The 13,446-nt window shown below is 45.6% G+C and overlaps 1 protein-coding gene across 2 annotated transcripts in view; it reads left to right on the top strand.

Annotated features, from left to right (window-relative positions):
- KCNJ8 (potassium inwardly rectifying channel subfamily J member 8) overlaps positions 1–5,168 on the top strand; it is a 33,927-nt gene extending 28,759 nt beyond the window's left edge. For both annotated transcript variants that reach the window (XM_082254543.1, XM_082254544.1), the window contains exon 3: positions 4,128–5,168. In XM_082254543.1, the coding sequence (XP_082110669.1) occupies positions 4,128–5,022 (895 nt within the window). In that variant the 3' untranslated portion in view covers positions 5,023–5,168. The remainder of the gene's footprint in view (positions 1–4,127) is intronic.
- Positions 5,169–13,446: the final 8,278 nt, after the last annotated feature.

The following is a 13,446-nucleotide window of genomic DNA, read 5'->3' as shown; positions in this document are numbered from 1 at the left end:
ATTGGCACCAGCCCAGGGAGACATGCTCGGGGCATCAACCTCCAAGCACATGCAGGAGCAGGGGGGGGGGGGGTACCTGAGCATCGTTCCCCTGCCTGACCCCCACCAACAGCCACCATAACAGAGAATAATCACACACAGTCAGGAGGAAGGCTCTTCAAATCACCAAGTTGTGAAACGCAGAGGGGGCAGGTAGCCAGGTGCAAATATTCTCCATTGCAGCTTTCCTCAGACTGAAGACTTCCTGAGGTCCCTAGCTTGACCTCTCCCTGTAGCTCCACCCCTTCCTGGCCAAAACACCAATTAAAAGTCCGACCACTTATATTTTATATTGTACTGGGCTGAAAACCCCTCCTTGTCCCAAACCCCTTTAACCCCTGTCATGCCGGCCCTCTCTCCTTTACTCCAGGCCTCCTTTACGCTCTGGATGGATTTTTTTCTTGTACCAAAAACTTTTTTAGAAAAAAAAAATGTGACACATACAGAAGTTGGTTCTACAGAGTAGATCAAATGGTGTTCCAAAGTTAGGAAAGAACAGGAGTTGTATGAATCTTTTGGGAACACATGGGAACATGTAACATGAACCTGGAGAACGATCATATGTCCAGAACAAGAAAAAGATCAAAGTAAATATGAAATGCAAGGGAACCTGTAGTTGTGTTCCATGGTATACAGTAGGGATCGACTGATTATCGGCATTGCCGATATATCGGGGCCGATATGCACTTTCCCCGATATATCGGAATCGGCCCCTGAGGTTACCGATATTGCCGATATTTCGGGAAAGTGCTTGTACCGAAGTGATGCCTGCAGCTAGAGGCATCACCCTGGGACTGGCGTCCATAGCCGATGGTCCGCTGTCTTGTAATGACAACCGATGCAGCTGAGAAGCCACTTGGCTGTCATTACAAGGAGCGGGCATCCTACCTGCACGCATTCAGCTCTGATCTGGTCTCCATATAAAAAACCCGGAAGTGATGTCATGACATCACTTCCGGGTATTCAGCGGGAAATTCAAAACAACCAAACTTGGCTTTTTGAATGCTTTTAAGTGCAGAGGAGGGGTATGGGGTATTTTAGACCCCCAGATCCCTCCACCAGAGTACCTGTGAAAAAAAATGAAATTTTTTTTTAATATCCGAAAATATGGGGCAAGATCGGCCGACACCAATATCCGATGACCAAAATATTGGTATCGGTATTGGCAATAAAAAAACTATATCGGTCGATCACTATTATACAGCCCATAATATTGCACATTACTTAAGAGTTAAGAAGCTAATCTGACAGGATTCAGGATTCATGACAGGATTCCATTGCTGTCTGGCTCCTATTGGGAAGGTTTACTCTCAATGAACCCCTTCCGGACCGCCTGCCGCATTTCCATTTCTCTAGAATTTCCAAAGGAATTATATTCTCCTGGAGTAAAAATCGAATACTGTAATATGTTATTATTTATGATATTAAGGTTTGAACATGCACTACAGACTCAGATTACAGATACAAAAACCCCAAAAAACTGTAAACTCTATTGGCTGTAATCTCATTGCACATATATCCTGAATATATTACTAACATTAACCACTTTAAGAGCGGAGGATTTTCCTGCTTAAAGCGGAGTTCCGGCCTGAAATTTAGATAAAAATACCCCCGGGACAGTCCGGGCTAGTACATTCCATAATGGATAGCCTCTGAACTGTCCCAGGTCATACATACCTTTTAGAAGAAATATTTACCTTGAAAATTTCTTCTCCAGCGCTGCCATCCCAGGTGTGGGCAGCTGAAGCCAGCGCATCCTCTTCTGCGTCCTCTTCCGTGTCCGTGTTTATTTTTTTTTACTAATAATGGCAGCGATCTTTTGCGGGACTACGACATTGCAGCGGACAGATCGGACCCCTAACTGACATTTTTGACCAGTGACATTACTACAGTAATCAGTGCTAAAAATATGCACTGTTACTGTAATAATAACACTGGCAGGGAAGGGGTTAACACTGTTGGTGATCAAGGGGTTAAATGTGTGACTCATGCTTACTGACGTGTGTGGGGGAGGGGGTTGTGTGACACAGACACAGATCACAGGTTCAGCTATGCTGAATCCTGTGATCTGTCCCTGCCTGTCACAGAGGAGATCCGCCCGCGTTGTTTACACAAGCGATTTCCCCAGTCTTTCCCCCGACGATCGGGGAAGAGCGGCGGTGATCACCACATCTCCTCCCCTGGCCCGACTCCCGCTGTGTTTAAACACAGCGGGCGCGAGACTCCGGTGGCACGCACGCACCGCCGAGAGAGGGAGGAATCTGGAGACGTAGGTCTACGTCGCCAGACCCGGGGATGCCACCTTGCTGCAGTAGCAGCAACGTGAGCAGTCCGGAAGTGGTTAAATACTAAGAAAAAATATAAGAAAAGCTATTTTTCTTATTTTTTTCTCTTTCAGCAGCTTAGTAGATGGCCCTTACTTATGCTTATGTGGTAGTGCAATACATGTTTAAAAACTTTAATGTGCTATTATTACAGGCTCTGGATGGAATTGCGTTGCCAATTTAGAAATGGCCAGCTGGGTAGTGTTAATTTTGCAGTCAATTTTCGATTTCGTTTTAGTCATAATCTTATGACTAAAATGCCATTTTAGTTTTAGTCATATTTTAGTCACCTGAATTGTGTAAGTTTTAGTTGTATTTTAAATAGTGTTCATTTAGTAGACGCGAAACATTTTAGTCGACAAAATTAACACTGCAGCAGAAAGCGGTCTGAAGTCCGCTCTCTGCTGACGTCACAGAAGTTGGTACAGGCACCGCATCATAATGACCACGAAGTCGGGATCTGCCAGGTGCCTGGACTGACACCCGGCTCGGCCTCTCAGAGAGTTGCTGAGAGCGTGAGCCGGCCGCTCCCTGCCCCTCCATAGTTCAGCCCTCCAATGAGTGAGGAGGGGGCAGATCAGAGAGCTGTGACTGACAGACAGCAGCTCTCTGCTCGGGGAGCTGTCAGAACTGAGCGATCAGCAGTGTTCGATCACTCGGTTTTCAGTGTAGAAGCGCCGAGGAACAGATGCAGCATCGGACTTCTTTTTTAATGTCTTCTCTTTTAATGTCCCAAAACCAGGGTGCCAGGAGGACATGAAGTGATTGGATATCACCCTGGTAGAAACAGATGCAGAAAAAAATCTTGTAAATTTAAAGTGTTATTTATCCCACACCAGTAAAATCAGTCTGTATATGCAGTAAAGCATGCTTGTTATACTTACTGTGGAACCCAAGGGATTATTTATCTGTATTGTGTGAAAAGACTGTTTGATCCTTCCTTCTCTGATCCTCCCCTACTTTTAATGTCCCCGATCCATCCGCTGATAGAACAAAACCTTGGAGGCACTCTGCACATGCTCAGTTTGGTGTGTATTGCTAGAGAGTTTTTTTTTTTTTAGGGAGGGGTGGTGGGTGCATGTGATCAGCACAGGGCCAATTATCACTATCCAGACAGAAAGTCAGGGGTCCTGCAGCCTCATAGGACAGTCAGAAGAGAATGTAAACTCCTCCTACAAGCTTTACCAGACACTGATAAAAGTCACAAGACTCCTATATACTGCTGATGAGAAAAGGTATTTAGCAGTTGATATTTACTAAAATGATTTCATTTCCACGTTCTGTGTACTGTGGGAGACCAGATATATTAAATGCAGGGTCATAGGTTTAGTAACACTTTTATAGACTCAAAAAGGTTTAATTTTTATTCCTCTCTGTTTCTTCATGTCCATGTGGCATCTGCACTTTCCTATCTCTCGTCCTGGTGTCATTGTAACAGGAGAACACAGACAGAAAATAAGAACTTTGACCTAGCACCGAAAACAAAAACATTTTTTGGCTAGAGCCGACCAAGTTTGTTAAGATAAGTGGGACTCGTGGGACTCCATCTCATGGGCGTGGCATAATGAAACACCAAGGCATTCATTTTGGGTATAGTGACCCTTTAGCGGCAATCATTTTTTGTTCCCAGAATGTTCTCTTTGATGCTTTCCTGGAATAAACAATCAATAATAGTATTTATACTGCTTAGCTTGGCATGTGGCCTGGGGGTTGAGCCGTTATCAGTAGTAGTAATAGTAATAACTTAATTCTTTCATATTTCAGGTCGTTCACAGCAGCATTCCTCTTCTCCATAGAGGTCCAAGTGACGATCGGATTCGGCGGGAGGATGATGACTGAGCAGTGCCCATTGGCCATCATAGTTCTCATCATGCAGAACATTGTGGGCCTAATCGTGAATGCCGTCATGCTTGGCTGCATCTTCATGAAGACAGCACAATCCCACCGACGGGCAGAGACTCTGATCTTCAGTCGCCACGCGGTCATAGCCGTCAGGAACGGCCGCCTATGTCTGATGTTCCGGGTTGGGGATTTGCGGAAAAGCATGATCATTAGCGCCTCAGTGAGGATTCAGGTCGTACGGAAAACAGTCACACCAGAGGGGGAGGTGATCCCCATTCACCAAATCGACATCCCAGTGGACAATGCAATTGACAGTAACAACATCTTTCTAGTGTCCCCGCTGATTGTCTGCCACATCATAGACAAGAGAAGCCCCCTCTATGATATCTCGGCATCTGACCTTCTTAGCCAAGATCTGGAGGTAATCGTCATACTGGAGGGCGTTGTAGAGACAACTGGGATTACTACTCAGGCCCGGACCTCCTACATCCCAGAGGAAATCCTGTGGGGTCACCGCTTCGTGTCCATTGTCTCAGAGGAAGAAGGTGTGTATTCCGTGGACTACTCCAAGTTTGGTAACACAGCAAAAGTGGGCACTCCTAGGTGCAGTGCCCGAGAACTGGACGAGAAGCCTTCCATCCTCATTCAGACACTTCAGAAAAGCGAGCTGTCCCATCAAAACTCACTGCGGAAACGCAATTCTATGAGAAGGAACAATTCCATGCGGAGGACCAATTCTATGAGAAGAAACAACTCTGGACTCATCATTCCAAAGGTCCAGTTTACGGCACCGGAGCAGACCACGCTGGATACATGACAGAGACATTTCAGCAACTTAGTCTTCTTTCGGATTGTAGACGTTTACGAACAATATTTATTGCCTTGTATACAACACGTTCCTGTTCTTCTAGAAGTTTTTTACCTCTTGAGCACTTTTAATAAAATTATTTATCCTGAATTCTACCACATTGAGTCCTTGCATGCCTCTGAACAGTAACGTGAAAAGTCTTTACAAAAAGGTACTATTCATACCATTTATATCTCTCAGTTCATCAACACAGAACTTACATTGGTAGGCAGAAGGGCAGTGTAGGTCTGAGCACCTATTCGTGATTAGCCAATGTTGAGATCAAGTGGGTTTTGGGTAGGTAGGTAGGTGCTGCCACAGACACTAAGACCGGCTATAGATGGAGCAAATTTCTCTCCTGCAACTTCCGCAGAGCCAATGTGTTCTCCCGCTGTTGGGGGGTTGGGCGGGGAGAACACAGTGATTATTGCTATTAGCTATAACAGCTGCTAGCACTATTTGCATGTAAAGTCCGACAGCCTGGTTGTACCCCAGTTGATCAAATCGATCAACTTGGGTACATTCAGCCTGCCCATACATGGTTTGAAACTTTAGCCGTCTTAATTCAGTTCTGCAAGCATCTAACCTAACAACTACTCCTTCTCGTAGCTAATCTTAGAGAATGGCTTAGACTTCACTTAGCCCTTGGCTCTCCTGAGGAATACAAATCACTAAAAACTCCCTCTGTATGACAGGAAGGATTCCTAAAGTAAATACACCATGAAAGTAATTTAGGGGCTGGTTTTAGTGACCCCCTCCCCCGTTAAAACTGACATGGAAATGAAGACATGGGAACACTGGTGTAGTAGCGTGTAAGATGGGTCTGAGTTGAGCAGGCCAGCACTGCTGGGAACATACAAACTGTATTGGGCTATTCCAGCTTGGTAAATATAATCCTAGAGCATTTAGGTGGTTTATCATTTTATTACATTCTATGGGCCTTTTGGACTATCTTGAGTGAAAATGGACCTTTTTTGGGTATTGGAAAACATTTGAGTCAATGGCTGTTTAAGTTTTAGTTTGCACTTAAGGTGGAATTCCAGTGAAATTCTAACTAAACCTTAACCAATTCTTCCCACCATGCTAAGATTATTCTATCTACCCGGTAAAATAAAAGATGTGTATACTTACCTATTCTGAAGTGGCTCCGGTCCAGCGCCGGCTTCAGTATACAGTAGGGATCACTGGCAACGGCTGCAGAGCCTGGACAATACCTGATCCATAGGCTTACTATGGGGCATCTATTGTTGGTTGTACCTCCTCTAAACTGAAGCTGGTGCTGGAAGTTGGTCAAGTGACCGGACTGGAGCGATTTCAAAATAGGTAAGTTTAGACATCTTTTCTTTTACAGGGTAGATAGAATAGTCTTAAAATGGGGTTGGGAGTAGGTTCAGGTTTATTAGAATTTCACTGAAATTCCACTTTAATGTAGAACTATGGGCAAAACCTTCTTATTAATTTTTAATAGAGCAAGGGAGGGTTATAAACCATGGCAGATATTTTTTCACCATCTCTGTCCAATTGCAGAGATTTCCCTTTACTTCATGTCCCATAGCTAGACAGGAAGTGAGAGGAAATCCCTGCACATTAGGGCATTTCTTGGAGACTCCCAGGTCACCAGAACTAGCGTCCCCATTGGAAGATTTCCCCTCTATTACTTTTCTGGAGACAACCCAAAATTTGAGGTTTTCTTTTATTTTCAAATTAATGATAATGGGTAAACAGGACAAATAGAGTGGGGGAAATCTCCTTAATGGGGGCACAAACAGCAATAAGAACCTGACAGGGACTCTAATCTAAAACTAAAAAAAAAAAAGGTTTTGCCTTTAGGTTTACTTTAAATGCAGCATTCTCATATCACATCAAAGGAAAATAAGGCTACAGTCATACCACCAATAAGGCTGGGGTGAATTGTAGTGGTGGTTCCTATTGCAGTTCTCAGCAGCTCTCTGGCAGACAGGTGCGGCCGCCGGCCCTTTCACTATATGACAGATCGCCAGTGGCTGCAGTTATTCGCGGCTCTCTTCACAGCCAGCAATTACCTGCAGTGTGTCCAGCAAAGTGTCTCCTGCAGAAATTACTGCAAGTATTCGCTGGCTGTGCAGACAGCCACGAATAGATGGGGCCACCTGAGACCTTTCATTATAGTGAACAGGGCTAACAACGGCACCTAGCTGCTAAGAGTCGCAGCAGGAATCAGAGGATTCCTGCCATTACAATTCGTACCAGCCTTAAAGTGTTAAAGGTTTGTTACCCTAAAGCTGTCTAACCTGCCCCTCTGGAAACTGTAAAACACCTGGCTGATCCTGCCACTTCCTGTGTCCTCCTCTCTGTGCTGACCACGATAATCATGGCTAATGAGCCCTGACCACCGTGGTCTGCCTGCGTGCCTCAGTCATCCGCTGTGTCTCCTCTCTGCTCTCCCCCTCCCCTCCCTGCCTGTCAGCTCCGTGTCTCTGTGTCTCTGTCTCCGCCCTCCAACCCCTGGCTGCTGATAATAAACCAGTAGTAATAAACCAACCGTTTTGAGAGGTGTCTTTAGCTCAGTCACATGACTCCCGGCCGCTCTGATAACACAATCCAGGGCTACAGCAGGAGCGTGACTCTCGGCTGACGTCAGAGGGAGAGCTCAGCTCCTCCTGCTGTAGCTCTGGATTGTGTTATCAGAGCAGCCTGGGAGTCATGTGTCTGGCCTAAAGACACTTCTCAAAAAGGTATTTAGAAGCTTCCGAAGACGTCCCATTGATGACGAAACGCGTCAAGCTGGGACGCATGTTGCCACGCCTCTAGCGGTAGTTGGAACGCACGCCGACACTAGGTGGATCGGCTTGTATCTCACCCACTGTACAGTGCGGGAAGCCACACGGTAGCTTTTTCAATCTGTTTCATCTATTTTATTATTGGCCCTACCAAGGAGTTCACAATAAAGATTACATTTTTACGCTATGAGAAGCCCGTTTTTTTATTTTGTTTTCTATCTCCGGGATCACATGTGGAAACTCTTCACCCTTGGGAGGAAGGTGATTTGGAGGACCACCTGGAGCCTGCATCCAGGTCACGGAGACCATCAAAAGTTTTATTTAATCCCCCTGCCATATGGTAAGAAGGATCAACACCGTCTGGTTAGTGGGAATTTTTCCAACATTTTTTACGGAGGGTGTCACTATCTTTAGTACAGGGATATATGTTCACGACGCATCTGACCTCAGTGGCAGGAACTTTGCGCCACTCCTGGTGGCAATCCATGAAGGATTAATTTTACATCAACATTTGGACTGTTTCTCACTGGACTTTATCACAATTCTGAGTGCACTGGGTTTATAGGGGTCACCCTATTTATTTATTTCCTTTTTTGCACTGGCACTTTATGGTAATATATTTAATTCCTTATATGTTTTTAATTTGAACATGTTTTTCTGTTACTATTAGTATATTATCAGTTTGTGTTTTCTCCTGGAGATATGTGTTGAATTTTTTTTGGAGAGTTAGCGCTGTTTATCACATAAAGTGCTTCACTCTTGCGTTTTCCATTCACATTTTAGAGGCATTGTTTCTTACAAAACAGTTATACAATGCAGGATAGGAGATGACAAGACAGGGGCTGGCAGCAAGGCCATGGTTTAGGGTTACAAACCCTTTAAAGTGGCTGTTAAGCCACTTTATGAACTTTATACCATCCTGTCTGTTTAATATTCCTGTGTGCCCCTGTGTCTGTGTATTATAAAAATAAGCCGTTCTTTACCGATTTTCAGAGTCCTGATCGCCGCTCACGTGACCCGCCTCTCTCCTCTCCCGATCTGACAGCTGTAGCTGAGGATTCCCCGCTGATCTCAGTTGGGAGGGAAGGAGGAGAGAGGCGGCGGGTCATGTGAGCAACGATCGGCGCTCTGAAAACTGGTAAAGAACGGCTTATTTTTATAAACCACAGACACAGGGGTACACAGGAGTATTAAACAGACAGGATGGTATGAAACTTTAAATGAAACTTCAGCAGCAAGAGAGGAGGGGCACTGACACAGGAGCAAACAGGTAGGGAGGGGAGGGGAGAGAGCACAGAAGAGGACAGGAGGGCTGCGGATGACGGAGGCACGTAAACTGACCACGGTGTCAGGGCTCAGCAGCCATGGTATACCGTGGTCAGTTTACAGAGGGGAGGACATAGCCAGGCAGGGTCAGCCAGGTATTTAGGCGATACAGGGAGCCAAATTACACAGCACTAGCACTGTGCTGTATAGCATGCTTTAAGGGAACAGAATCATTTTTTTTTCAGGTTGACAAATGCTTTAATCATTCAGTTTGACTGTTGCCTAATAGGACTATAATTATTCTTGCCCTGATGCCGCCCCCCCCCCCCCCTTCCCATATGTCTGCAGTGTGAATGTCAGATAACACAGACAGATAGGCAATCTCTGGATTTTATTGGCTTTTCACCTCGTTCTCCTGATGAAGATGATTGTCATGTCAGTAAAACGTGTAGAGTCACTGCTCTTCAAGTCTCCTACCATCGTTATTATACTCAGTATCAATCCTATATGATGCTGTGTTTGTGACATGTATACTGGTTAGGAACATGTATAATGTCAATAGCTACAGTATGGTGTCACAACATACTCCTTCACTCTATAACATCACTATAGTAATAACAATACAAACAAAAGTTAGATTTGACAGTCCCATATAAGCTTACTTGAAAAACCTCCTTTCATGTTGGGAGTTTTGCCTGTCTGCTGGCCATCTCTTTCCACATCTTCCTGGATTCCTTGTGTTATCTACTCTGTTGTTTACTTTCAATTTCTAAGGACTACATATCCCACGGTACCTTGCTGCCTGTAAGCAGTGATTCCTTTACTGACTTCGCCTACTGAAGCTCCTCCTCTCAGCACCTCTGTAGGTCAGAAGGCAGGCTCTCCTCTGTGAAATGTGTGACGCAGCAGTGCCTAATCACAGGACATAGTGAATATGTGTCACCAAATTCAAGGAAATAAATGTGTAGGGATTTTCAGGTAAGTTCAAACTTCAAGATTGTTCAGAATAATAGGAAAAGGGTAGAGAAAAATTGAAATTTAATGTAAAAATGAATGTATGACTTTACACTGTGACAATATATACCAGCCGTCATTAAATGGCGGCCCGCGGACCAAGAACGGACCGCACAGTGTTTCCACCCGGCCCGTCAAGCCGGCACCTACGAGCAGGCATTGGTTTGCTGGGATCGCGGGTGTCCCAGCAACCAGTGACATCCACGCCCCTCCGCTTCTAAAATGCGGCTCGCGGTGTACGGCTCTCACTCCCAGCCGAGCCGCGAGTTAGGGGCGTGACGTCTCTTGCACGCCCCGCCTCCCTGCTCCTCACTGCAGCTCCCGGGTCTTTCACTCCCCGCCGGGCCACAAGTTAGGGGCCTGACGTCTCGTGCATGCCCGTCCCCTGTTCCTCACTACGGCTCCCGACTCTCACTCCCAGCCGGGCCGCAAATTGGGGCGTGACATGTGCGCCCCGATCCCTGCTGTTCGCGGCTCCTGTCTCACACATTGCAGTATGTCTCGAATTTTCTGCCCCCCACAGCCTCCTGACTCCTGCATCAAAGGTATGTGGGGCACATTTCAAAAGGGATTGCTGATCAGAATATTTTTTGCACACTGTTGGGCATATTTTGTTAAGGGGCACATTGATGGGCACATTTTGTTGTGCCCATCAGAGTGCCCTATAAAATAAAATGTGCCCATCACTGTTTCCCTTAACATAAAAAGTGCTCATTAGCATGCTACACTATTTATTTTACGTTAAGGGTCACGCTGATGGGCACATTTTATGTTAAGAGCAACGCTGATGGGCACGTTTTGTTGTGCCCATCAGAGTGCTCCTTAATGTAAAATATGTCCATCTGAGTGCCCCCTAACATAAAATGTGCCCATCAGCGTGCCCCTCTTTTTATGTTAAGGGTCATGCTAATGGAAGAACTTTATGCTAAGGGTCACGCTGATGGGCATATTTTGTTCTGTCCATCAGAGTGCCCCTAACATTAAATATGCCCATCAGCGTGCCCCTTAGCATAAAATTTGCCCATCAGCGTGACCCTTAGCATAAAATAAGGGTCACGCTGATGGGCAAATTTTATGCTAAGGGTCACACTGATGGGCAAATTTTATGCTAAGGGGTACGCTGATGGGCACATGTTACGTTAAGTGGCACGCCGATGGACATATTTATGCTGTGGGACACACTGATGGGCATATTTTAGGTTAAGGGGGCACACTGATGGGCACAATTTATGTTAAGGGGGCACACTGATGGGGACAACTGACGAAACGGGGCACTGTGATGTGGACAGCTGATGTAAAGAGCACTGTGATGGGGACACCTGATGTAAGGGGGCACTCTGATGGGAATGCCTGACGTAAGGTGGCACTGTGATGGGGACACCTGATGTAAAGAAGCACTGTGATGGGGACACCTGATGTAAGGGGGCACTCTGACGGGAATGCCTGAAGTAAGGGTTGCACTGTCATGGTGACACCTGATGTAAAGGAGTACTGTGATGGGCACAGACTTGAGATTCGGACCTCGGCCCAAAGAAAATTTTAGCGACCGGACCTCCTTGAATATTAATTCATTATTATTATTATTATTATTTCAGGTACTTATATAGCGCTGTCTATTTACGCAGCGCTTTACATATACATTGCACATTCACACCATTCCCTGCCCTCAAGGAGCTTACAATCTAAGGTCCCTTACTCACATACATACACAGTAGGGCCAATTTTATACAGGATCCAATTAACCTACCAGCATGTCTTTGGAGTTTGGGAGGAAACCGGAGTACCCGGAGGAAACCCACGCAGGCACAGGGAGAACATGCAAACTCCAGGCAGGTAGTGTCATGGTTGGGATTCGAACCAGTGACCCTCTTGCTGCTAGGTGAAAGTGCTAACCACTACACCACTGTGCCGCCCATATATATATGGGTGGCACAGTATAGTGGTAGATTGGTGAGTAATGTGCAGTGGGGTGAGGTGGAGATACGTTGGGTGTGGTGGATTGGTGAGTTATGTATGGTATTGAGGGTGATAGGGCAGACTGGGTGGAGATACGTTGGGTGTGGTGGATTGGTGAGTTATGTATTGATATTGAGGGTGATAGGGCGGACTGGGTGGAGATACGTTGGGTGTGGTGGATTGGTGAGTTATGTATGGTATTGAGGGTGATAGGGCGGACTTGGTGGAGATACATTGGGTGCAGTGGAAGATTGGTGAGTAATGAGCAGTGGGGTGAGGTGGAGATACGTTGGGTGTGGTGAATTGGTGAGTTATGTATGGTATTGAGGGTGATAGGGCAGACTGGGTGGAGATACGTTGGGTGTGGTGGATTGGTGAGTTATGTATGGTATTGAGGGTGATAGGGAGGACTGGGTGGAGATACGTTGGGTGCGGTGGATTGGTGAATTATGTATGGTATTGAGGGTGATAGGGCAGACTGGGTGGAGATAAGTTGGGTGCAGTGGAAGATTGGTGAGCTTTGTATGGTATGGTGGGGAATTTAGAAATCAGGAGAGGTCGAAGATGTGAGGGGTCATTAGGATCAGGATTGTAACAGCATTAATAAGAATGGGTAAAATGTTATGCAGTTCAGAAGTACAATTGGGGAATCGTGGGAGTACAATGAGACAGAACAAATATTCCTCAGGTCCCATTAACAGTTTGTGTCCAAACAAGCAGCCAGATGAAACTGCTGGGACATGAATTGGCCCCCCTTTGTAAATAGTATGCAAGCTTACCTGCTCAGTAGACTTGAAGGACAGTTCTGGGAAATGCTTGGACTGAAAGTAGAAGGAACCCACAGTGATGTAACAGTATATAAAAAGGTTGGTTGGACATGAGGAGTTATGGAGTGCAGTAAAGGAACTGGAGTGATGGTGAAGATTGGGGTATTACCAGATTGATATACGGGGGAAGATGGGGAGATATTGGAGGATTATGGAAGGATGGCCCTTTTTGGGGTGTGGGTGAAATTGTTGTGTTGTTTGGAGTTCCTGTAGGATGGTAGGGTGGGGAAATGGGGGTCATATGGAGTCATTATAGTTAGGATAAATGCATTAATGAGAAATAGGAAAGGTTGATAGGCAGAGCAATCGGTGAGAAGGTAGACTAAAAGGGTAAGGTAAGTGGGTGAGATGGGAAGAAAACAGCCTTTGATAGAAGTTAAGGGCAAGAGAAGAGCGAGAGAGCGATTGAGGTGAGGTATGATCAGTCAGGGAAGGATTTTACATAGACAATTTGGGCATGGGGTAGAGATTTTAGGTGAGGTGGATTACGAGTAAAAAGTTAGGAGGTTGAACATTGGAATGAGGTAATGGTGAATACAGAGGAGGATCAAGAAGGAGGTATAGACTGGAGT

This window comes from Pelophylax lessonae (assembly GCF_965119305.1).
Source record: "Pelophylax lessonae genome assembly, chromosome: 4".
Classification (NCBI taxonomy): Eukaryota; Metazoa; Chordata; class Amphibia; order Anura; family Ranidae; genus Pelophylax; species Pelophylax lessonae.
This window is presented reverse-complemented; position numbering and strand designations above follow the sequence as displayed.